Source organism: Nothobranchius furzeri, chromosome 8 (assembly GCF_043380555.1).
Source record: "Nothobranchius furzeri strain GRZ-AD chromosome 8, NfurGRZ-RIMD1, whole genome shotgun sequence".
Taxonomy (NCBI): Eukaryota; Metazoa; Chordata; class Actinopteri; order Cyprinodontiformes; family Nothobranchiidae; genus Nothobranchius; species Nothobranchius furzeri.
The window spans coordinates 79,796,696-79,823,822 of NC_091748.1; the positions used below are offsets into that span (position 1 = coordinate 79,796,696).

At 43.7% G+C, this 27,127-nt stretch overlaps 1 protein-coding gene across 1 annotated transcript; it reads right to left on the minus strand.

Annotated features, from left to right (window-relative positions):
* Positions 1 to 1,378: 1,378 nt before the first annotated feature.
* On the minus strand, positions 1,379 to 22,907 carry LOC107372362 (uncharacterized). Its single transcript, XM_070553882.1, has 13 exons — positions 22,310 to 22,907; positions 13,753 to 14,665; positions 13,621 to 13,683; positions 13,476 to 13,563; positions 11,885 to 11,975; positions 11,060 to 11,261; positions 10,853 to 11,016; positions 9,908 to 9,919; positions 9,746 to 9,811; positions 9,428 to 9,584; positions 9,283 to 9,364; positions 8,803 to 9,007; positions 1,379 to 2,622 (listed from the first exon to the last, which is right to left on the minus strand). Exons 1-13 carry the CDS (start codon positions 22,683 to 22,685, stop codon positions 1,964 to 1,966), a joined length of 3,078 nt encoding a protein of 1,025 aa, XP_070409983.1. The 5' UTR covers positions 22,686 to 22,907; the 3' UTR covers positions 1,379 to 1,963.
* Between the last annotated feature and the right edge of the window lie 4,220 nt (positions 22,908 to 27,127).

The following is a 27,127-nucleotide window of genomic DNA, read 5'->3' on the forward strand; positions in this document are numbered from 1 at the left end:
GTTTTGTCAGAATTTTTAAATTTTTTTTGCCCAACCAAGTGACGTCAGCTGAGGGAGTCATTAGCTTAATCCAGAGAAAAATGGACTGCGATGCGGCTCTGACACAGAGGAAACTTTACATGTTTATAATTCTACTTCTGATGGACCAGAACCATAAGGTTATGAATTTGCTACACATCCCAGAGGGACAAACCGTCAGATTCTCAGACGACGTCCACCACGCTTTCGACGCCTCCACCGCTTCCGCCAACGAGGACACGACAAAATCTGACACGACAAAAATGATGGTAATGAGGGTGGAAAAAAGGCAGAATCGATCCATGTCTGTCCAAGTCTCCACAGTCTGGTCAGAGATTCAATAAAATTTCCCGATCATATGTCATCAGGAGTTACATTACTCACAAAAAACCCTAGAAAGAGTAGACACAGAAAGCCATTTGAGCAAAGATGGCATGCCATGTTCAGCGGCGCCATCATCTTCTACGTGTCTGATGTACATATGAGGTCCGAGATTACCGGCAGCTTGTTCAAACAGTGGCTCATACAACATAATATTAACAACTTTTAAAAAATGCAGCTTATAAAAAGATTGTTCGCCTGAAAAACCAGCCGACTGCTGGGAACCCGCCTTAACGAGTTTGAGGCAGACACCCGGTAACTTTGGGACTAGTTGTGACATCTGGGGAAGGCTGGCAGCTCGTTTCCCACCAGAAAGCACGTTGTCATCTCTTTTAATAACAGACTGCAGACAGAAGGCTGCTATTTCAGCTACGGCTCGCTCCTCTGCTGTTCCAATGGGGCATTCGTCATTGGTGTTCATCTTTCTTAGTGTGGCAAGGTGGATAAACGAGGGCCCGGGCGGGATTCGATCCCCAGACTCCCGGGTGAGTCATACGCTCTAACCAGTCAGCCAAAACCAGGGCGCCAGATCAATCGGGACATTGTGACAGGACGCTCACTCACACTGTCACATTAGCACAAACGACCTCAGCAGTGTTCACGGCTCTCCTTTTAAGTTAGCTTTGAACCTGAAATACTCCCAAACTGCAGAAGTTGTGTTCTTTTTAGACACCAAGTCAGCTGGTGCGCAAGCTACCATTTTGCTCTCAGTCATGCAATGACATCACGTTCATAAACGTTTATATTTTAAATCCTTGTCTCCTACGTGCAGGTTTCTCCATGACTGTACAGGACCTGATGGTAAAATGGTAAATGAACTGGATTTGATATGGCGCCCTGCTGAGTCCTGGAACCCCCCAAGGCGCAGCTGACACCGCTGCTTTTTTTAAACACCGGCTGTAATACCACCAAGCCTAGTTAGCATGATTCATTTCTGTTGGGGTTTTCCTGCCTAACGTAATAATCACACAGGAACGAGTTTTGTCTTTTCAGCTTTGCAAAGGGGAGAGAGCAATGGAGACGTTAAACAGGACACAGTCGTGTCTCTGCTCAACTCCAAAGTTCTCCTCTGCGCGGCTCATTTTTATTAAGCACAGCGAACACGTGGGGCTGGGTGCACATCACAACGATGTGGTAGGGCAAGGCAGCGTTACAACCAGCTGCAACGGGACTTGGAACTGAAATATCGTGTTCCAGACCCACAACTGTGGGTGAGTCTTCAGCACAAGGAACAAACATGTACATATATGGTCACACACATGAGATAAAGGGTACTTAAAAACTGGAACTTGTTAGTCTTACACATTTTTTTGGGGCTTCACCACGTTTCCGTTAGCCTGCTGAGAGGTGAGGTAGTGCTGCAGAGAGAACATGCTGAATGGGAGCGTTACCCGGCCCTTTGCTTCCCATAAGGAAGCACTGGCATGGCTGGCCTGTGCACCACAACTTCTCACGCGTGTTGGGTCCTCGTGTGAACATTTAGAGCACTTTTCTGTCTGAAGTGTTTTCCACAGGTCTCGCACGGGTATGGCTTCTCACCCGTGTGAATCCTTACGTGGTTTACTTAAGTGTTTTTCTGACTGAAGCTTTTTCCACACGTCTGACAGGTGAAGGGCTTCTCACCTGTGTGAGTTCTGAGGTGATAGATCAGATGGTGGCTTAAGGAGAAGCTTCTACCACAGTACTGACAGGAGTGCACCTTCTGACCTGTGTGGGTCTTCATGTGCAACAACAACGAACAACGTTTGCTGAAACTTTTGTCACACATTTGACAAGAATAGGGCTTCTCACTTGGGTCACACTGGATGTCCTGAGACAACGTACATTGTGTGAAGCGTGGATACCATCCTTCATCTCTGTGACCTTTGGTTTGTGGGCATCTCTGGTTTTGTCTCGGCTCTTCATCTCTACGTGGTCCATGGTCTTCATTCCCGCCCCCAGTCTGATCTCGGTATCCAGTTTCGGGATAGTTCCGACACAAGAGTGTCTCCCTACTTGGTTCTGGTTCTCTTTGATCAGAAGTAGGAGTCACCATAAAGGCAATGAACTCCTGCTGCGTTACGAACCGCTCTTCATCCTGTGTGATGCAGTGCTCCTCCTCTTCGGCTTTAATCTGCAAAGGTTCTGGTTCCTCCTGGTCCAAACTGGATTTCCTGTCCTGGTCACAGACTTGCTGGTCTCTCTGAGGCTCCTCCTCGTTCCTACCACAGCACTGTGGCATTTCTGAATACAAAAACAAAAGAAAAGGCTTATTATCATGACTAAGAAAGCACACTTCAGGTTGGTCACCTGATGCATCTGAAGATGTTCTGGCCAACTCTGCACCACCAGATTAACAATTAAACGCCCATATTTTTAATTCTAACTGACCCACACAGATTCCATCAAATACTACTTGGAATAAAATGTTAAATTCATATGAACCCGCTGCAGTAGGGTCACCTTCCTAAGATGCAGCATCCAAAACATTCAACCTCTTTATGATGGACTTAGACATTAAAGAGACGTGGAGAATGCATAACCCTTCACCAAGAGGTGAAAACATTCCAGTACAGGTCAGGGGCCTCATTTATCAAGCTAGCTTACGCACAAAATGGGGTCGGAAAACTGCGTAAGCAGGGTCCGAAATTAAATTGTTTACTCACCGGCCAAGTTGGCTGGTAGATGATGGAAATCTACCGGCCAAAACTCTAAATGATTTAGATCTACCTAAAGCATGTTATTCTATATTATGTTGATTCCAAACAGAGAGACAAAATAATTAAAACATCAATTAATAAGGAAAACAACTGTTTTGTCATTTTTACCATTTATTTATTTATTTTTAGAGATGTTTTTATGAACTCTTTCATTGAAATCTAGTCAGACTCCTTGTTTTCTCTGTCCATGAAGTCTGGCCTCCTGCTTCTGACACCGTCTTTGTGCCAAAGCCTCATTTGGGTCCTAGTCCTTGATCTCTGGAGAACACAGCTGCACCATGAGAAGATCTGAAAGTGTGTCAGGGTTGTCACGGTAACCGGTGTAGCGGTAAACCCCGGTAAAAAAGTTGACAATAATAATAACCGTCTTGTTTTAAAATATATATATATATTATCTCGGTGGATTACCGTGGCTGCGGTGTAGGCGCGGTGACCCTTACCAGCCACCGTATCATCTGCTGAAGTTGCCGGCGGCACATGCGCACTTTGTTGTTTACGACCAAAACTTTCTTTCAGCTAAAGCTGAAATAATGGCAGGAGGTAGGGCTGCTCGATTATGGCAAAAATAATAATCACGATTATTGTGACTGAAATTGAGATCACGATTATTTAAGACGATTTTTCAATTTATGTTGATTTTATTTGTTTTTATTCAGTCATAAAATTGCTCAGGGCACAATCAGGACAAAAATAAGAATCAAGATGATCACTAAAATAACTCCTGATTCCCAGTATAAAAAGAACAATATACTTACAGCTCATAGTTTATGACCCAAGGGCTGTAGACCTTGGTTTAACTCATTTAAGTCTAACCAGTACAGACCCAAATACCAATATCTGGCAAATACTGACAGCAAGAATTATACAGTGGCATTTATAACAAATAAATGCAAATAAATTGATGTTCACAAAATGTTACATAACATTTATTGAGTCGTGTCAAGGTGCTGTAGCACTGTGTCCTCAGAGAGGTTAGTTATCAGCGTGAGGAACTTATTTCTACCTTATTTATAAACTATTTATTTACAGGCCCATCAGTTAATGTAATAATTGTCCCGACCACAGCTGCACCCCCCACCCCCCCACCCCGGTCTCACAGCAATCGGGCAAGCTGCACGTGTGTTTAGCACGCTGCACGCGCACATTTAGCTGTTTTTAGCGGCTCAGGAGCCCGCAGGTGCGGTGTGTGTGTCACTCACTCTGGTTAATCCAACAGGGAGCCGGCTCCGAGAGCCGTTTCTTTAGCGACCGACACATCACTACATCATTCCCTTTCCTAATGTCCTGAAGAACGGTCCGGAGCGCAGGCGGAGTGTTTAGCTAACCTGCAGGAAACGTCGACGACAGTTATCCAGAAAGTAGCTAAGGGTTACCAGAGATGTTTCTGAGGTGTTCGCTAGGTACTTTTAGGATTTAAAAAGTCAGGAAGGGGGTCTGAGAAGCTGCTAGAAATAGCGTCAAAGTCACCAAGTTGGCAACACTGTGGAGGAGCGCTTCATTTGCAACTTAGGGCAGCGCAAGCGGGAGGAGCAAATAATCGGCTTGTTATGATATTTATAATCGTTCAAAACTCAGATCGTAATCGTGATTAAAATTCGATTAATTGAGCAGCCCTAGCAGGAGGAGACGGCAGCACTCGGAACATTTATTATCCCTCAAAGAAGACAAAGTCGGAAGTACGGGCATTTTTTGGATATTTGAAGAATGCCGAGGGACAGTTGTCTGTGAAAGGCAGCAACGCTACGTGGCCATCATGATGTAGCCATTGTCTCACTACTCCGCCATCTCCAGTTCGCCACTTTTCACAAAATCTTCTGGTTGCCACTGGTCCTGGTGGTTTTTCTTCCAGTTCGACAAGTTTTCTTTTGGAAGGCTGGCTGACTCCAGTTAAAAACCGCCACATTTCACCGCTAGTTTTAACACGAAGCTAACTGCTAACTTGATAAAATGATTGAATGGGATAGGTGGAAATGACGTTGGATGCGGCGTTCACGTTTTGCGTACGTTGCATGCAGGCGGGAGGAGTATCAAAAATCTATGGAAGATGACTGATGAACATAACTCATTTGGTGCAAACATTTACTCGCCAAATGGCAGGTAGAGCTCAAACATTTACTCGCCAAATGGCAGGTAGAGCTCAAACATTTACTCGCCAAATGGAGCAATTTACTCGCATTTGGCGAGTGTTAATTTTGGACCCTGTGCGTAAGCAACTTTCCACACTAACTTTGGGATTCATGAAAGAAAACTTAGTGGAAAATGTGTCAACTTTAAGTTGACTAAGGACCTGGCTTACGCACATGCTGGACGTGGAGAGCACCTGCAGTGCTGCTGCTGAGAAGATACAATTATGAAATCCTGCAGCATTATCACTTGGACCGCTTCCTGTTCACACAGAACAAGACCCCCCCCCCCCCCCCCCCGCACACACACACACACACAGCCTGAAGCGCAGAATACAGAATGCAGAATATCAGCAGGGGGACAGATTGAGACAGAACATCATGCGTCTGGGACAGTGTGTGTCCTGTCACTGTGACCTGATTGATCATGCGCCCTGGCTACTTGTACAGGGGACATCTCCGTTTGGGTGACTGGTTAGTGTGTGTGACTTTCACCCGGGAGTCTGAGATCGAATCCCGATTGGACCATTTTTTTATATCCACCACAGATCTCTCTGAAGAAGTCAGCATTGACGGCTTCAGCAACGCTGTGCCACTCCGTGGATTTTCTCTTATTTGTTTTGCAAAAGCACTTCCTTTCATTTCTCCTCCTCACCCACAGGTACCTCATCTTCTGCTCGTGAAATAGTGCTTCCTTGATCTGCTGTTGTGATCGAAATGCTGCAACAGCCGGCTTATGTATATTCATGAGGTCCACAAGGCACTTTGCATTGACCATTTATGGCAGTAAGTGGGCGTGGTGAGGGCGGGATGTGACTAAAAAGCAGCTGAGAAACATTCTCTGTAGAGCTGAAACGATTCCTCGAGTACCTCGAATAATTCGAGTACAAAAAATCCTCGAGTCAAATTCTCTGCCTCGAGGATTCGTTTAATTCATATTTAATTAATTCGTGGCTTTGCAATCGCCCGGGGTCATGTTTCACCCGGACCGAAATAAGTGACGCACATGCCCACTGCACTGAATGCACACGCGAGTAGCGAATGTAACTTAACTTTCTCTTAACAACGTGGACCCCGGTGGAGTGCGAAAAAGACAGAAAAAGTCAAAGTTGTGGGACCATTTTTCACGTCGTAAGACGGAAAACGTAGTCCAGTATAAATACAGTAAAATGGATTTAACCTACCACAACACCACATCCTCCGTGCTGCAGCACCTGTAAATGTCACTTCTGCAAGCGGACTCAGAGCCTCTACAAGATGATGCTTTTTAGCCTGTATTTCTATATATTCTGCGGACACTGCGACTTTTTCGTTTGTAGCGCTCAGTTTCAGCTCACACCTTACGTCTGGTAGCAACACGTCGGACTTAAAATGTGCTAAAAAATAGCAGTTTTTACACAATATGTCGGACTTTCTATTGTGTTATTGATGTCTGTTGTCCCTCGGGGTTTCTGCAGCAGGACACGGGTATTTATGAGTGTCGGAGGAAAACGAAAGAAAGTAAATAAATGTTTTGTGATCAGTATAATTTGACATAACCACAGCAAACATGCTTTTGGCAATCCTTGTTAGTGTGAGAAAAAAAAGTGTAGAAATTAAAACGGACGTGTGTTAATAGGGAAACAGTCGGCGAGCTGTTTGCGCCGTGAGCGGTTCTGGTTCTGTTTGGGCCGCAGCCGCTCGCAGCGTTATCCTCCTAGTTTTTGTCTGGCTTGCAGGCGAGCAGATTCTCGCATGAGGGGAAAATCGGCTCAGGTTGTTTACTTATTTTTTGCACAGGCATTTGTTTACTGTGAAGTAAAGTTGAAGTGCTGAAGTTATGCAAACTAATTTTGAATAAAACTTGAAGAATAACTGGCAATTGCTTGCTCATTTTAAGAGGTCTTTCATAATTATAACATGCTATTTGATATCAAATCACTTTTATTGTCACGTCACATGTGCAGGTACACTGGTACAGTACATGCGAGTGAAATTCTTGTGTGCGAGCTTCACAGCAACTGAGTTGTGCAAAAATACAGTAATGTAAAAACAAGTCAAATATAAAAATGGCTAATCTAAGTATACAAATGAATAAAGTAAACAATAAGATAAGAGATATAAAATGTACAGAGGTTGGTATGTGCAACACAGTGGCATTAATGTACAGTATGGAGCGTGTATTGTTGGAACTTGGTGGAGCTCGCGACGAGGCAGCCATACTCGACGCCATCTTGGCTCATCAATATATGATATAATGGTTTACAAACACAAAAGGGTAATTTATTAGAGTACTCGATTAATCGAAAAAAATATTCGATAGAGTACTCGATTACAAAAATATTCGATAGCTGCAGCCCTAATTCTCTGATTTATGAAGGGGAGATTGCGTGCAGCTGTGCGTACTCCATGTTTGATAGATCACAAACCTACTTGGTGTAAGTACATTTGTGTGTGTGTGTGTGTGTGTGTGTGTGTGTGTGTGTGTGTGTGTGTGTGTGTGTGTGTGTGTGTGTGTGCGTGCTGCTGGGTTCCTTATATAGGAAACTTTTTTTCTGATTGGCTTAATGACCTGGGGTCTCATTTATAAAGCACAGCGTAGAATCCTTACTAAAACCGTACTTTCAATTCAATTCAAGTTTATTTATAAAGCGCCAAATCACGACAAGAGTCGTCTCAAGGCACTTCACATAATAAACATTCCAATACAGGTCAGTTCATTAAGCCAATCAGAAATAATGTGTCCTTAATAAGGAACCCAGCAAATTGCATCAAGTCACTGACTAGTGTCAGTGACTTTACAGCAATCCTCATACTAAGCAAGCATGCAGCGACAGTGGAGAGGAAATCTCCCTTTTAACAGGAAGAAACCTCCAGAGAATCCCGGCTCAGTATAAGCAGCCATCCTCCACGACTCACTGGGGATGGGGATGGAGAAGACACGCACACACGCACACACACACACACACACACACACACACACACACACACACACACACACACACACACACACAAGAAAACACCAGTTTGTTTGTGTCACAAAACTCATGGAAGTTTCGCCTAAATGTTGATTTTTGGCATGACCATCAGCATTAATATCTCCTACTAGGAATTTACATGAATATTCAGTCATTAATAAAAACACTTAAGAAACCCAACCTGTTGAGATAAATATCTTCATTATTTGGAAATGCAATAGCTGCACACCAATCTACCCCAGCGTAGTACTTCATGCTTCTTATGCCATAATATATATTGATCCCACCAGGAATTCTCTATGCACAATTCCCAGGCTTAAATACTTGATTCTCCGGCTCCAAAATAATCATGGGGTTGTTTATCCAGGACTAGTTTGGACAGAAAGTCTCTTGCAGGCTGCACTTTCCAGGAGAGTGTCTATAACTATGCGTTTGGCTCTGTCTCCTGCATTCTGTCCAACACACAGGTCCGTGAGTTATATGACACAATGTTAACCCTAACCCTGCACTTTCATAGTTTCTTTAGAGGACTCTAGCTCTGCCTAAGTTCTCATGCCAGTGACGTGACTGTCCTCTGAAGGTCAGGACCTCTGGTTCGGGTCTGCGCCAGGTGTTCGCTCCTACCTTTGACCATACCTGTTCTGTGTGGGTTGATCCGTGGTTTCCGGCTCGTCTCCAGCAGTCTGCGCTGACGATCGATCTCCTCCTCGTAGCGGACGATGGTTCTTTCAAACTCGGAGAATATTTCTCCAGCAGCAGCAGTTAGCCGCTCGCTGATAAACTCTCTGAGAGCCCGAGCTGAAGACATGTTGCTGCAGAGCCTCCACACTCACCTCACACCCAACACCGCCTCCCAACCAGCACAAACACAGCGATGCTAACGCTAACGGCGTTAGCTTACATCCGCCGCGCGTCTCTTCTTCTGCTGCTGCTAATAAAGCGTCTACAGCAGCATCTAGGGTCATTACCGCCACCTGCTGGATTTTCTTTCAACCTTTATTTTAGCAAGTAAATGTTTAAGAACATGTTCAAGTTCTTGTAAATGATCAGAGAGCAAAACAGACAAATATGCATTGGAACAAATAAAAAGAGGAATCTGCTCACGGAGCATATAGGAGCAGAGCAATAAAAGCGTAACAAGCAGGATACAAAGCAGGCATCAGAAACTCCTGGAGATGCAGAAACACTGATAAATATAAAAAGGAATGAACACATCTATGAAATAAAGTATGTAAATAATCCAACTAACTATAACCCGATCAAGTTTAGGTTGCAGGTGGCGGTGTCCCATGCACAATCACTGCTTTCTATTTCCTCAACTTTCCTTAAGCCAAAAATAATCGTAGCGTAGGCCTCAAGACGTTTGAAAGCCTTTAACTTTTTATGAGTCAAGAGCACAGGGCTTTCTGTGGAGCAGGAATACATGCAGGTAATGAGCACAGCTGCCTCCTGATTCTTCCGTTAGCCTAGCTTTGTGGTGTTATTATTAAGGCACTTAAATACCACGTCACCCTGTCGCCATGCTGAGGGCGTCTACGACCTTCAGATCCATCACAAGTCCACTCACTCGCCCTGAGAGATGGCTTCACCTGCAGACCGGATCTCCAGAGCTCCATGATCCAGGGTGTGTAGACTAAACAACGGTGTCAGAGTGGTTGGTATTAATCTGATAACTTGTTAAATTACACCCAACAAACATCCAGATTATTTAATAAACCAGACATCACACCTTCCTGAGTCACTTAGAAACACACCAGGTTTCATCAGTTCATTCATGGTGTCATCTAACATCACTGTGTCACCATTTATAATCATTAGCCTTTCATCATTAATATAGTCATAAATAGATTTTATAAACTACATTTTTGTCTGTGTCAGATTATTATAAAGTGTTGTTTCCCTGGATTAACCAGAGTACCGAGTTTCATCATCGATTATTAAAGGCTCAATAATCCTGATAATCCACATTTTTATGTAACATTACATTTTATTTATTACCTTTACATTCTATATATTATTATCGCCTACAGATCGTTACAGACGAATGCCCACCCCTGCTCGGCGCCTCTCATTGGGGACAACTCGTGCCTTCACACTCGAGTCATTTTTAAACAGAAGTCTGTCACCTCATCATCATTTTCGAAAACCTTCTGTTAAACTGCTTGATGCTGCTAACAGAATGTGACCTGAATACATTTTTGTTTTTAAAAATACCTTATAGTAAAACTGCATGAAAATGACTTTTATCTACAGATAAATCAGTGATTAGTTTATCTAAACTCGTTTTAAGTTCAACTTGCACAGAAATCTAATATTTATTGTGGTTATTTTTGCAACAGAAGACCAGTGATGAGATGCTGTTGTCACACTTAACTTTTAATTCAGTTCAACTTTATTTATAAAGCGCCAAATCACGACAAGAGTCGTCTCAAGGCACTTCACATAATAAACATTCCAATACAGGTCAGTTCATTAAGCCAATCAGAAATAATGTTTCCTATATAAGGAACCCAGTTCAATCTCACTGGACTCCTTTGATCAGTTCCATCACACCATGGGAAAACTACTAACTACGTGAAAGGAAGAGGGGCAGTACAGTCAAAAAGTTGTTTTTAACACTTGAGAAAAGTCGGGCCCTTTACACAACAAACAGTAACAAGTTTTATTTTAACACCTTCCCTCTGGGGTGTTGGGGCGGTCATCCTTGGATGGGGATCTGGGCTGGGCCTGGGGGATTGGATTCTGGCTTGTATGCTGCTGGCAAGAGGGTGGGGGTATATGGCGGCGCCTGGCCCTGGCCTGGGGGCCTTGGTTCCTCCTGAACTAGCATTAACACTTCTGTTCCATCACAGGGCAGGCGGATATCTGGGATGGGGAGAACCCAACTTCACCTGGGTGTCTTATGTGGTCTGGAACTTGATCAAATGCAGGAATGGGACTCTGCTGATATTGTTGGCCGGCAGTTTCCAAAGCAGCCACAGAAAAAGACCTATCGCCTCGCCACCTCAGCCTCGCCCTCGGAACCAACTGCCGCTGGTCAGCCGACCTCAGTAGGAATGGTGGATCGTACGGCAGGAGTGTGTCTGAGAGTTATGATGGTTCCAGCCCATATAAAGATTTATGTCAGCATGAGATTCTTAAAACAAATAATAGAAACAGCTGGAATCCAGTGTAGACGCTAGCACAGGGTGATGTCATCACATCTACAGGTGCCTGTTAGCAAACATGCTGCAGCATTCAAGCCTAGTGAACTAGACCAAATTCTTGCTTTGCAAAGTTTGCTCTAGGAACGCTCCACTGGAACCTCAGCAGCTCCTACCAGCATTCTGGCTAGCCAATCACAGCTCTCTAGAGGGGTTTCAAACACATTAATAGCTGTGATTGGTCCATAATGGTGGGCCAATCATAGTGCTCTATCTGCTTAGAGAACAAATCACAGAGCTTTATCCGCTTTGTGGGCCAATCAGGGCACTCTATATGCCTGGTGGGTGGGATGATGCAACAGAGTGAAACAAGAGTATGTCACATTCATTGTCCAGTGGAATGCGGAGATCATTTGAAAGACAACGGCAGAACCCGCCCCACAACCGAGAGCTGTCAGTGGAGCGTGGCCAGACTAAATAAATGCATTCTGCACCAACTGCAGTCTTGAGAGACAATCTTGACTCACACCAATATAAAGACCATTATGAGAGTTTGTTCTCACGGTGCGGGGGCTCGTTCCGATGCCCACACAGTAAAAACATGCAAAAGAAGACTTTAGTCGTCAATGGCAGTGAATGAGTTAAGGAGGGCTCCTTGGAACAAAAGTCACCAAAACTCCCAGACACTGACCTATCGAACAAATAAATATTATTTCAACCAGCTCAGGGCCTTGGGGTGTGGGTAAGTCATGGGGTGTGGGTATAGTTACCATTTCCGCAGTCCTGTGGTGGACTGCTCCCCAATTTTAAATAGCACATTAAACCCCTCTACCAATGATATTCCACACAAAAGCAAACGTAGGACCTTGGGGATGAGCACACACAATGGCACCTGGGGGGGATCTCTCAGCCTCACCCGAGTGCCGGTGCCTACTTCCAATTTGAAGCTGCACCTACATACTGAGGGTTTTGGGGGGAAGTGGGGTTGTGTAATGGCGTCAGCTGGTGTAGCTGTGTGGTGCCGCTTTTCGGTTAACGTAAGCATCCCCGACCCAGGTTACCACAAGCATGAACACAAATAAAGACAAACAACAATAAAAATAGCACGCAAGCTTTCACTTTTACAACCAAGACAATATGACAGCTTTAACAGTTTTAGACGAGCTGGAATGGCACGAGTCAGCGCTCGTGAAGAGAAGGGAGGCCTCCTTTGTTTCAACTCAGCAAAGAGATTTTAAAATTTCAAATGATTAGCAAAGCGTTGACTTGGCTTGCCATTTATGTAACTTTGTAAGTGGTAACTTTTATTTAAATTGTCAATAGAACATAAAAGAAAGTATAATTATATATCAGCTTTTGTCTGGGATGGACCCATATCATTACCATGCTGTTCTCGTAGTGAATATGTTAAAATAGCTTTCAAGTACCTTACAGCTGCTAACATACTACAAATGTAAAAGGAAACACTTTACTGATGCAACTATTAATTTTAACAGCTTGTACTCTGGTCATACGCGGCAAACACGGTAATATTTGTTCTAAATGACATCCGTGATGTTTTTACCTTGGTGTGACATATGAGAGCTGAATATTTGTGACAGACGATTTACTGCATTAACTTTAGGGTCATGTGACCACCACAAAAGTTTAATCATGAAACTCGGAGCTGCTCAGCAAAAACAGTCCTCCAGTCTGAACACCCAGATTCTGGATCCAAACATGAAAACGACACGTAAACGATGAAAACTTGAATAAAACATGGAGAAACAGAGCTGAAGCAGACTCCCAGCGTTGCCATGGGAACATGTAAACTCTGAGTGTTCTAACTAAATAGCTTCAGCTACACAGCTTTAATCAAACAACTAGTGGTCTCTCATTTAGTTTTGATATCTTTGTAGTCCTCTGGAAGAAGAACGAGGCTCTGTCCTTTCCTTCCACTCTCATTCATCCATCAACGATTGACGGGGCTGCCTACGGACGCGCATGAGCCCCGCTTGAATTATAGGGGACTGAATCTACCTAAAAATCGTTCATGCTTGGAGGGATGGGGAGTGCTTTGTCAAGCAGGGATCTATCAGGAAAGTCCCGATGTTCTAAACTCGCTTTCTGGAATAACCCCTGAACCGAGTTTTAAAGGTCAAATATGTTTAATACATCTGCAGTGGTCTTTATTAGGAATGGATGCCTTGTGAGTCGTTGTCTCAGCCTTCCCTGCCATGAGTCCAGATGGGTGACTCCACGACTGTTAAGTGACAGGGTGACGTAGATCTGTCAGGATTTTCTAATCCTAGAGTTTCACCGTCTATTTTCTATCAGAAACTTATGCAGGAGATCGGTGTAGGAGACTATCTTCATGTTCAGCCTGCATATTAAAATCAGTGACCCATCAGAATCAGTAATAATTGAGCACGTTAAGGTTCCCGCGTCTCACTCGTGAGTTCTCAGGTGAGATCTTAGATGCACTTTCTGAATGAAGCTTTTTCCACAGGTGTGACACGAGAAAGGCTTCTCACCTGTGTGAGTTTTAATGTGTTTAACCAAAACATTTTTATAAGTAAAGCTTCTCCCACAGGTTAGACACGAGAAAGGCTTCTCACCTGTATGAATTCTCATGTGATGCGTTAGCGAACCGCTTTGATGGAAACATTTTCCACAAAACGTACATGGATACGGCTTCTCACCTGTGTGAGTTCTCAGGTGGGTAATCAAAACGTTTCTGTAATTGTAACTCTTCCCACAGATGTGGCAGGAGAAGGGCTTCTCTCCGGTGTGAGTTCTCATGTGTTGAGTCAAGTGGCAGCTATAAAAGAAACACTTACCACACATGTCACACGCGTACGGTTTCTCACCTGTGTGAGTTCTCATGTGATAACTTAAACTACCTTTCTGACTAAAACTTTTCCCACATGTCTGACATGACACCGGCTTCTCATCTGCCAGAGCTTTGTTGGGCCTTCTCAATTTTGGACCATCTGCATCGTCTCTGGGATCTTTGATTTGAGGATTTTGTTTTTGGACTTCTTCTCTGTCTGGTCTTGGTTCTTCAGTCCAGCTTTCTTTCTCATCTTGGTTCTCAGCTTCTGGAGAGTTCTTGAAGAGGAGTTGGTCCCAGTGTGGTTTTTGTTCACAGTGGTGACTTTTCCCAACATTGGGGGTCACCATACAGGTTTCAGTCTCCTGCTTCCAAACCAGCTGCTGTCCATCACTACTGATGCAGTGTTCCTCCCCTTCCTCCTTAATCTGTGGAGGTTCTCGTTTTTTCTGGTCCAAACTGAAGTTCCTGTCCTCGTTACAGAGCAGCTGGTCCGACAGAACCTCCTTCCAGACACAGCGCTGTGGAAGTTCTGGACAGAAAAAAGAAAATGCTTTTTAATTTGACAAAGAGAGCTTACGCTGCATTTCAGTCACCCGACACATCCAAGATGATTCTGAAAGCATTAAACTCTTAATGATGCTGGTGGTGCAGGTCAGGACAACATGCAGCATCAAGAGCAACAAAGAGCATGTGAGTGTGTGGAAGTTGTTGGACAGGAGTGGCGGTTTTTGGGTTTGACTTGATTAGAACAGAACAGACTTTACTGATCCCACCATGGGGACATTCACTGTGCACATCCCAACTCACTCCAGTACGACAAGGAGTTTCTCCTACAACTCTGGAATGCAGGAACAGGTGTGATCAATAGGGCTGTCGCGGTTGAGGAATTCCCCCTGCGGTGATTCAGGGTGGCTTAATATTGCGGTGTGCGATATTATTGCAGCCCTTTTTTATTGCAGTACTATCTAAACATAATGTTTACACATTTAAAAAAGGTTAAAAATTGCCGTGCCTTCTTTTCTAACACTTTACTGAATGCAGATCAAAGGGCAGTAACAACACAGATCGCAGTAACGCTTGTTTCTCCGACAGTCGGAGTCCGACTGAACTTAAAAACAACAACATTCAGGAGAAGGTTAAACTTTTAAATGCAAATTTGGCTGCAGCATCTAACAAATAAGAAACAAGTCCCCATTTTGTTTAGTTGTTTAAAATCAAGCATAAATAATTACATGTACCGGGCGCACTATCATTTCACTTTCACACACACGAATGACGGTGATTTATAGCTCGGTCACGTCCTTGTTACCTACAAGGAAAACCAGCATGTTAACCATATACGGTTTGAGAGAGGATCTGAGAGGGGTGACAACATTTCCAGCAACACTGAAAACCCTCTCGGATGGTGCGCTCGTTGCACTAACGCACACGTACTTGCGTGAAAGCAAAGAGAATCTCTCCCGGTTGTTGCTCCACCATGTCAGGGGGGTTTCTTTAGGGTGGATGCATTCCTCCTGCAGGTAGCGAGTGAGCTCCAGCTCGGCTCAAACTCTGTTCGGGACGGCTGCAGAAGCAGTGCTTGTCCGGGACTTCAGCAGGTCTCCGAGCATTTATTTATTTATTTTTGCCGCTGGTGGCAGCTCTGTCTCGGCCAAGGACTCTGGCTGCGCAGCAGCTGACGTACTGAAAACCAAAGTGCTCCCAAAGGAGCGAAGTAACGTTTCGTTTTGATACCAGTGCAGCCATCCTTCTCAACATGCATCATTGAGTTGAATCACGTTCAGTAATCGCGGTGGCGCATGATGCAGCGCGGTGGGCTTCTTCATATCGCGATATTTCATTTTTGCGGTTACCGTGACAGCCCTAGTGATCAACGCTGGATTTGCTTTTCCCCAGAGATTATCTGCCATAACTTAACTTCAGGTAATAAAATTTCAGGGTTAGGAATGTGCGACTTAAAAGACAAGGCCACAGGAGGATGCATCTGCCTTCAACCATCCTTGCCGATGTACAGTCCCTCCAGAATAAGTGGAAAATCTACAGGCAAACGTCAGTTTCCTCATGGAATATAAGAATGCCTGAGTGCTCTGACAGAGACATGGCTGATGGAACAAGAGCCACAAACTCAAGGCGAAATATACAGTTTTGGGAGTCCACTGCGTCTTGATAGAAACCCCTCAGTGACAGGGAAATCACTGTAACAGAATGAAATGACTGTTTTCCACCTAGAAGTCATTTCCCCCTCTCCTCAGCAAGAACTAATCTGCATGAGATATGGCCTCAAGGTCTCATGCATCTGCTTCTTAACTGTTTCTCCTTTCCAGCCCAAGAGAAGAATGAAGACAAAGGACTCTTTCTTTAATAAAGCTAATCAAACAAAGTGTTAGTCAATAATAAGATGTGAACCAATCTGTGAAATGACAATGGTATGATTAGTAAGTTTAATAAGTAATATGACTTTAGCTGCACTAGACACCCTGATCACATGTAATGTAAAAGCATGACACATTTTATCTTTCTCATCCAATCAGAACCTTCCTTTCTGAAGCGTGGCATAGTCTCTGTGGTGTTTATAAATCTGCCAACTGTGATTCGTCTATAAATCAAAACATCCAGATTAATAAAACCAGTCCCCACGCCATCTTAGTTCAGTTCACCGCATTCTAAGAGAAGTATCGGACCGGCCACCCGGACTTCCTTTTAAGCAAAGAACCAACAAGCTGGATGAAATCTGTTGCATTTTACCAACCAAGCAACGGTTCCTTTCAGAATAAAAGCTGAACTCACTGACCCTCTGGGTCCATCTGACGCTGTCAACCAACTGTCGCTTTTTACCTGGAGACAATCCAAAGACTAGTCTGTCGTACTGCTGACGCTGTTTCATCGGCTCCGGTACCGAAAGGGGGGTCAGAGGACCTGGCAGTCTGGATCTGTACGGAGGTCTCGTCCTGAAGGGTATGTGTGGAGCGACAACATGGCGTCTCGTGTGTTTATGAAACTCCGATCATAGCTTAAGAGCAAAACATCACTTCCCACTCAGACTTGCTTCTCCGGATACGAGAGTTCTGATGACAACATCACTCACACACACACCATTCATCTCACGTCTCATTCACCTCTTCAGTATCGGGTCATTTGGAGACGTAAGTCTTAACTGGTGCTTTAATCTGCAAGAAAGATACTGTTGCTTCACCAAGGTCTCTCCAAGCTCACTCTTATCTAAGACTGGTTTTTATTCACAGCACAAGACGGATGAACTTTCAAGATTAAATCATATAATGAACAGGATGGGTAAATAATCACATGGTTGAATGAACAACAATGGTTGAAGAATAATAACAATGTTTTGATTAATCTGTGTTTAAATTACTGAGGTTGAAATGAATATTAATATGTTATGATCAGTAATTTTGGACTTAACAAGTGAATCACTATCTACTGACAGCTCACACACTCAGACACGTGATGATGACAAGGCTAAGCTAATATCCTGATGCACTGCTTTCTGTTCCACCAATCAGAACTCCTGTATCTGACGCGAGGCGTGTTTTCTGAGGTTTGTTGGTAAAACCATTTTTACATGTCAAATTCTGATTTGTTAGTAAATAAAAATATGACGATTTTATTTTTTTTTATTATTCAAGTTTTTTTATTAAGTTTTCCAAATTTTTACATACAAACAAAAACAAAATACCCAAATAACCCCCCCTCCCCTCCCATACAGCACTGATTAACTCAAAACCACTCACAACCACCATTCATAATAACTTCCAAACAAGCTATCCAACCATTTTTATCTATTTATAAATATGATGATTATTAAAATAGGACTCACTTCACCGTGAGTCAGTTCTAGTTCTTGTGAGTTCTTGAGAAAGCTTTGGACCGGCCATCCGAAGCAAAACCTCTTTAACGCAGAGCACCTTTTGACAAGCTGTCAAAAGTCTGTTGCACGCTACAGCTGACCGCAAACGGTTCCTTCATAATAAAGCTGAACCAACTTGAACTCCTTAAGAGTTATTCCTAAGACACAAATAACAACTGTCGTGACCTGAAGACATCTCGAGACCGGTCTAGTCGGCACTGCGGTTTCTTCTACGGACTTCGGTACCTCTGGGGTAGGGCTGGGCGATATGGCCTCAAATCTATATTGCGATATAATCTGAAGCATGTGCAGTAACGATAATGATAAATGACCCGCACTTGTACAGCGCCTCTCAGAGTAAGGACTCCAAAGTGCTTTACACTACAGTGCATCATTCATCCATTCACACACACATTCACACACTGGTGGGGATGAGCTACGATGTAGCCACAGCTGCCCTGGGGCGCACTGACAGAGGCGAGGCTGCCGAGCACTGGCGCCACCGGTCCCTCCGACCACCACCAGCAGGCAACGTGGGTTAAGTGTCTTGCCCAAGGACACAACAGCAGAATTCTCTGTCCGGAGCCGGGATCGAACCTGCAACCTTCCGATTACTGGACAACCCGCTCTACCTGTTGAGCTACTGTGATATATTTTTTCCTCTGTTTATATATGTCAAAATGACATGCTTTTAAATATCCTCATGTATATCATTTATATGCCACTTGAGGCATATAGGTCTCCTCCCCGGTTCACTCCACGCTTGCAGTCACTGCCATTCTGTTGCCCCGATGTCAGCAGGGTGCACATCTTAGTGACGTCATGTGTTATCGCGATGTCGCGGTATTGCGATATAGCCAAAAACTCTATCATTACCCAATTTTATATAGTTTCTACCGTATATCGTTTATATTGCCCACCCCTACTCTGGGATCCCCGGACCTCAACACATTCCGGATCTACCACGGGGGTATTCGAGCAGGGTACATAGACTCGACAGACTGAGTCGAATGTGTTTTTGATAAGAACCAACTTTGTTAGTTTAATGCAGACCAAATTCACTCCCACTCAGAACTCAGTTTCTTCAGATACGAAGGTTCTGATAAGATCACATTCACACATCATCACACCTCACGTTCCATCCACACAGATCCATTCATCACATAAATTGTCCTTGTTGTCATGTTTTTAATTGTTTAGAAAATACATTTCTTACTTTTTATAAACCTGACTCTCTTCTTGAATTAATATGAAGTGTTTTAAAATCCCTGAATAAACAAAGAATTCTGAATCTTCTGGTTAAACATTCAAAGACCAATCAGACTGGATTTCCATATTTATATGGAAATTCACATCACATCGGTCAAAGTGTAGGGTAGTATATCAAGCTTTAGAAGCACCCAAATGCATAAACATGTTACATCCTACAGTGATCATCTTTCAGCTGCAACAAGTCATTTAACCCAACTAGTTCAATGAGCTGCTTCTCATTTCTTAAACAACCAGGTGGAAAGACACACCTGGTGGTCATGGAAAAGATGTTAGTCTGTGTGAGAAGGGTCATTGGCATGCATCAAGCAGAAACAAACACCTAAGGAGATGCAGAAACTGGGTTCAGAACTCTCCAACACTTTATTAAAACTGGTCTGATGAGTCCAGATAGACCCTGTTCCACAGTTATGGTGCATCAGGGTAAGAAGAGAGGTAGATGAGGTGATGCACCCATCATGCCTAGTGCCTACTGTACAAGCCTGTGGTGGCAGTGCTATGATCTGGGCTTGCTGCAACTGGTCACGTCTAGGTTCAGCAACAGGATGTGTTCCAAGAATGAGGTCAGCTGACTACCTGAATATACTGAATGACCAGAGGCCTCATTTATTAACAGTACTTACTCACAGATCTGAGCGTATGTGGTGCGTAGGAGCTAACGTACACACCGTGTGGTATTCCTCATGTTGTACCTGTGTGTGGAAACGTTCCTAAACATCCGGAAAGTTCAGACCATGCGTCGGAACAGCATCTAGAGGTAGAACCAGCGACATATACATATAAGGACAATGGGTTTCCATAGGCTCCAATAACACGTTTTGGAAGAAAAATGGGACGTGGCCACCACCGCCATTTTGACCGTGTCACAGGTTCCGTCAAGCCCAGACAATTCCACAAAAGGGAAGAGAGGCGGAGCTGAGGGTGGGGCTGTAAGGCTGGGATCAACTGATGACACCCGGTCGAACTAGCTACAAGCTAACCTGAAGCTAACCCAAAGCTAACGCAGAGGTGAGAGCTAAGCTAACGGAGGTAGCAACCTAGCTACAACCGGAGTTAACTGTGCACAACACCAGAGCTTCTGAGTCAGAGATACGCCGGGCTGACCGCTGGGTAAAACCGGGTGGAACACAGAGGTCTCCGAGAGCTCCACAAGCCGGCAGACAAGCGCCGCTGCGATCTGAGATGCGCAGAGCTGCCGCTGGGGAGAACCGGGTGGAAAGGTTTCCATCCCAGACCTCCACAAGCCGTCGGCCCGCGCAGCAGACAGAAGCCGCGATCAGACAGAGGTGCGCCGAGCTGCGGGGAGGGGAGAACCGGGTGGAAAACATTGGTCTCCCGAGAGCTCCACAAGCCGATAGTGGGAACCCAGCTCCACCAACATGTTATATTTCAACCCATTTTCTAAAGTGCAGCATTATGTTAAATGCACTGGGTTTTACCCTATTACATTTAAATTTCATGGTTAAACAGTACATGTTAACATCTAAGCTCAGCTCGGCAGTGACCTAAAATACATAAATATTATTTTACTTACCGAAATAAATGAAGTGGAGACTCCTTGGACGCTCTATTAGTGCAATTAATGCCACAGCAAGTCATTTTGTCCAACAATTGCACAAATAATATCCAAACAAGAATACACAAACACAGAGCCTCAAAATCCCGGAACAGTTTCCAGGCCAGACCGAGGCTCTACTGAGGTCTTTCCCCGGAGCTAGCTCTGTGGTCACGTGGGTCTGATGCTCATTAATTATACAGAATTTTAGGCTTTTAATACACTTAAACAGAAGAGTGAGAAAAACATTCACCCCCTCAGAGTTGTCATGAGTGTAAACTAGATCATTTAAACCTAAAACATGTTCTGGTACCAGGCTGTAAACATGTTTATTTCTGCTGTGAAATTGGTATTTTTAACATGGGAGTCAATGAGGATTTGCTCGCTTCTGACTCCAGCCCCTAGTGGATGAGGGTGGAACTGCAGTTTATTTCATTTCCACGTTTGCTTCAATTTTTGACCCGCATTGTGGGGGCTTGGGTAGAACGGGGAACCGCAACACCAAAGGTCTCAGTCATCCACACACGTTCCTCATCCACTCATTATTTTACTCATGAAATAAATATTATGGTGGAACAACAGCTGAGTCACATGACTGGTGCTGAAACACCCGACGGGAATCTGACTTTGTAGAACGGCTTTCATGTTTTTGTAACGACAATTATTACTCTTCCCATTTTTACGTGTTTCCTCTTTTTAACCACGTAATATTATTTTAATCTAATTTTATTACGTGATATTTTGTCCTCGTGAAGCTCCTCGTGGTTCTGCTGGAGACGCTTTAGACAAAAGAGCGTTTCTGTATTATTATGAAGGATCTGCCAGCTCCCCTCTGGAGGAAACGCGTCTCCGGGAGCGCGCTGACAGCAGATCCGGCTGGAGCTGTGCTGGGATTTGGGATCCTCTGTGGAGCGACAGATGAACCGCACAGATCCGATTCAGGTCCATGTTCTAGTTTACAACTACCAGAACCTCCTCTGCTCCCCGATCACACACGCGTTGCCATGGTAACCAGACTGAATGACAGCTAAGAGGCTGCAGTCAGACATTTCCACATAAACAAAGTCCATCCAGAAGGACTCCTTAAATGTGAACGAGAACCCGTTACGCTACGATTCATCAGATGAAAGCTTTTAGGTATTCTGAATTGCGTGTACTGAAACTCTAATTTTCCTCTGGGATTAACAAAGTATCTTTGATTGATTGATTGATTATTCCTGACAGGAACTCGACCGCGTTGATAAACTCTGACACTTATTTTGGTTCTTTTGCACTTCAGCAGAACGTGTCTCGATCTCACAAGTTTTCTTTTTTCCAGTAGAACGCAGGAATCCCCTCTATCCCATCTGTTGTTCTCTGGCGTAAGGCTAACGACGTGTCTGCTGCTGGCTCTCGGCCAGATCCTTGTTGGAAATGAGAATGAGTTCTCAGTCCACTCATCTGGTTAAATGTGAAACCCATTCCACCAGAAGACAGCTTCCTACCTGTGACATTCGGGCCTGTTTTTAGTTCTGGACCATCTGCATCATCTCTGGTTAGTAAAAATCTCTGATTTCGTCTCAGCTCTTCATCTTTTCTTAATCCTGAGTCTTCATTCCTGCTTCCTTCCTGCTCCTGGTTAGGGGAGGGGATTTGTTCAGTCTTCAGTTCTGGGTCACCTAGGGAGGTCTCCTCATATGCAGGAGTCACCACGGAGATCCCAGTCTCCTGCTTTAGTACAAGCTGCTCGTCACCTTGAATCTTGGGTTCCCCTTGTTCCTCTTTAGTTTTCTGAGGTTCTGGTTCCTCCCGCTCCCGTAACATCAGTCTAACTTCTGGTTCTTCTGGTTGAAGTTTGTGTTCCTGCTGGTCCTTTTTCATCTGTAGAGGTTCTGGTTGTTCCTGGTCCAAACTGGATTTCCTGTCCTTCCTTCTCTACGCCTGATTTACCCAAAACCCTTCATTTACACAAGAAGCCACTTCCCTTCCCTGTGTAATTCTTTTTCAGCTGGATGTTCACATTTTCTGGAATTTACACTTTATGTTTAATCTACTTTTTTATCTGTTTTCACTGCTTTTAACTGAAGCCACAGATGTGGCAAGCCAACTTCCCCAAGGAGGATCAATAATGTTCTAGTCTTATCTCCTGGTGTCCTCTATGCTGGCCAGTCAGAACCTCCTCCGTTCTGTGACAACCCTGTGCTGGTTCTGGAATGACAAACACACAAATGAAAACTATTAATACGACCATAATAAAGCTAACTCTACTTTATTCACCTGATGCATCTCAAGATGTTTTGAAAGCACTGAGTCCTCAGAGAACGGAGCAAGAACACAGAGCTGGACACATTTACATTACACCCACAATGCTCCTGAGGCTTTTCCTGGGCTCCTGCTGGGCTGTAGGGTCCAGGCATGAATGTGAAATGACATTTTTTTGTCCACAACCGTTTATATTACTGAAATAATTTGAATTAAATTTGAACTAGGATTATCAGAGGGCTGCACAGTGGTTAGAGCTGTTGCCTTGCAGCAAGAAGGTCCTGGGTTCATACCCGGCCCGGGGTCTTTCTGCAAGGGCATGTTCTCCCTGTGCATGCGTGGGTTCTCTCTGGATTAGGGTTGTCACGATACTAAAATGTCAAACTCAATTCGATACTTGAAAAAAAACTCGATGCTCGATTTCGATACTATTTGAAAACACCAATTTATTGGACAAGTTTATTCAAAAAATAACATTCCTCAATTTATATTGCAAAAATTAAATGTTAAGAATTAAGTGTATTAAGTGCTTAAACCTTTCAAGTATCAGCATTTTTTAAAACGTGCATGCAAAAACTGGTGAAAGTTAACACTTTAAATCATGAATTGTCTCACTATATATACATTATTTGCAGAGTGATGTTTTGCTGCTTAAACTCTGCTTAAGGTGCATTTTTGTCATAAGATGTAATGCCATATGTTTTGTTCTGTACTTTTGAACAACTCTGTTGGTCAATAAAGGGAGAAAACTAATTTCTCCACAGTAGGAAAAAGGTACATCTACCAGTAATCTTAATAAAAACAGATTGGCGCACGGCAATGACCTCATTAAAAGCGCCAGTTAGATTAGCTGCGGCTAGTCTGTTTACGCCTAGAAATCCCAGACCCGCTCCAAACGAACAGGGGAATCACGTTAATGATTCCTAACAAAACCTTTCGACATGAAGATGTTTTGGTGCAGATAATGTCTTATTTCGAGGCTGCACCATGGGTGCCCGTCCGCACCCGTTCTATGGATATACACTGACGTCGATTCGCCGATGGATCTAAATACCCCGGGGAATCCAAGTAGCACCAAAGTTGTCAGCGTGAGTAAACAAACGTACTGCATGCTAGAAATTAAGTCCGGGTTGCAATAAACGGGAGTTTCCTTTAAGCACATAAGCGTGAATATACAACTACGTGTCGGACTTGGTATGCTAATTAAGTTGGGCTGTGAAGCGCCTCCCAAATTCGCTGTTTATGTTTTTGTTTATTTATTTGGCAGACAAAACTTGGATCTGAGACAACTCGCGTGGGAAATAACAATGTAGCCATGCGGCGTCTTCTTCTTCTGTTTGTCTGGGAGGCGGAGGCTGCTTTACGGCATCTGGCTGTCGTGCGTGTCGGTGTACTTGAAGAAGGCTGTGTATAATAGTCCATAATATCGATACCACAGGGATGGAATATCTCATTTAGATACCACTTTTAGTATCGATTTATATCTGGGTATCGATTTTTTTGACAACACTACTCTGGATACTCCAGCTTCCTCCCACAGTCCAAAAACGTGACTGTCAGGTTAATTGTTGTTAATTGATTTCAATCTATATTTTTGTCAGCTATGAGCTACTGATTAATTTGCTTTTCCATTTTTAATTTGGTTAAATGCTTTCACAAGCTTTCATTTTTCTCTTACACATAATATAGGGTTTTGTTTATTTTGTTTGTTTCTGCACCTTTTTCAGTACACGTAGTTTACCACATCTACATCTTTCAGCTGACCTCCATTCACACAATCTCTACACGTAGCACACTTTTTGCTCCACATAAACGTAAGAACATTTTCCCTTCACACTGAAAATGAACCCCTCAGTATCTGAGTGAAGGCGTGATTTCTGGGGTATTTTGGTAACGCCTTTAAAACTTGTCAAATTCTGATTCGTCTAAATTTGTAAACAACATTTAATAAGTGTGTCAAGTTTGTAAATTCTCACTGGAATATGGGAGTAGAGAGGCGGGGTACTCAAGAGTAGTTTCTGCTCGTTAAATAACAACAGACAGCTTGACTCTCCCATATTCCAGACAGCATTGAGAAGCTCCTGGAGGAGAAGGAAACCAAAGAAGTCCCACTGCCTTCATTTAAACACTTTTGGATCCCCTTTAGCCATTCCTTGAATGGGAGGCCAACTTCAGCCTCGTCTGTAGTTAACACTTTCTTTACAGAAGCTGAAAACTATAGCATCAGAAGAAAAAAACACATTTAGTTTAGTCGACTAAAATTAAAACCAGTTTCGACGACTAATTAGACTACAACTAAAAACAAATGCCTATGGTGAGGACATCCAAGTGTAAAAATGTAAACCATGCCGTCACGGGCTGCTCCGCCGGGCACCCCGTCTCCAGAACCGACCGCTTTAACGGCGGGCGTGTGTCACACACACACACACGGTCATACAGCATCGGAAATAAAGAACCCATCAGCCTGAAACCCATGAGTCCGTATCGTGTTCCGTACCTATTCTGTGTGAGTTGATCGGAGGTTTACAGCTCGACTTGGACAGGAACGAAGACTCTTAAGATCGTATTGGTAAATAAATGTCTAACAAAAACGGCCGATCGATCTCCTCCTCGTAGCGGACGATGGTTCTTTCAAACTCGGAGAATATTTCTCCAGCAGCAGCAGTTAGCCGCTCGCTGATAAACTCTCTGAGAGCCCGAGCTGAAGACATGTTGCTGCAGAGCCTCCACACTCACCTCACACCCAACACCGCCTCCCAACCAGCACAAACACAGCGATGCTAACGCTAACGGCGTTAGCTTACATCCGCCGCGCGTCTCTTCTTCTGCTGCTGCTAATAAAGCGTCTACAGCAGCATCTAGGGTCATTACCGCCACCTGCTGGATTTTCTTTCAACCTTTATTTTAGCAAGTAAATGTTTAAGAACATGTTCAAGTTCTTGTAAATGATCAGAGAGCAAAACAGACAAATATGCATTGGAACAAATAAAAAGAGGAATCTGCTCACGGAGCATATAGGAGCAGAGCAATAAAAGCGTAACAAGCAGGATACAAAGCAGGCATCAGAAACTCCTGGAGATGCAGAAACACTGAAAAATATAAAAAGGAATGAACACATCTATGAAATAAAGTATGTAAATAATCCAACTAACTATAACCCGATCAAGTTTAGGTTGCAGGTGGCGGTGTCCCATGCACAATCACTGCTTTCTATTTCCTCAACTTTCCTTAAGCCAAAAATAATCGTAGCGTAGGCCTCAAGACGTTTGAAAGCCTTTAACTTTTTATGAGTCAAGAGCACAGGGCTTTCTGTGGAGCAGGAATACATGCAGGTAATGAGCACAGCTGCCTCCTGATTCTTCCGTTAGCCTAGCTTTGTGGTGTTATTATTAAGGCACTTAAATACCACGTCACCCTGTCGCCATGCTGAGGGCGTCTACGACCTTCAGATCCATCACAAGTCCACTCACTCGCCCTGAGAGATGGCTTCACCTGCAGACCGGATCTCCAGAGCTCCATGATCCAGGGTGTGTAGACTAAACAACGGTGTCAGAGTGGTTGGTATTAATCTGATAACTTGTTAAATGACACCCAACAAACATCCAGATTATTTAATAAACCAGACATCACACCTTCCTGAGTCACTTAGAAACACACCAGGTTTCATCAGTTCATTCATGGTCTCATCTAACATCACTGTGTCACCATTTATAATCATTAGCCTTTCATCATAAATATAGTCATAAATAGATTTTTATAAACTACATTTTTGTCTGAGTCAGATTATTATAAAGTGTTGTTTCCCTGGATTAACCAGAGTACCGAGTTTCATCATCGATTATTAAAGGCTCAATAATCCTGATAATCCACATTTTTATGTAACATTACATTTTATTTATTACCTTTACATTCTATTGATTATTATCGCCTACAGATCGTTACAGACGAATGCCCACCCCTGCTCGGCGCCTCTCATTGGGGACAACTCGTGCCTTCACACTCGAGTCATTTTTAAACAGAAGTCTGTCACCTCATCATCATTTTCGAAAACCTTCTGTTAA

Excerpts from the sequence above, each read along its gene's own strand:
- LOC107372362 (XM_070553882.1), bottom strand. The coding sequence starts at position 22,685 with ATGAAAAAGGACCAGCAGGAACACAAACTTCAACCAGAAGAACCAGAA. Across the intron at positions 11,262-11,884 it reads TCGGAACGAGCCCCCGCACC|ACACACTCCTGCCGTACGAT; the intron begins GTGAGAACAAAC and ends CATAACTCTCAG. Across the intron at positions 9,008-9,282 it reads GCTCTGCTCCTATATGCTCC|GTGTGGAGGCTCTGCAGCAA; the intron begins GTGAGCAGATTC and ends GGTGTGAGGTGA.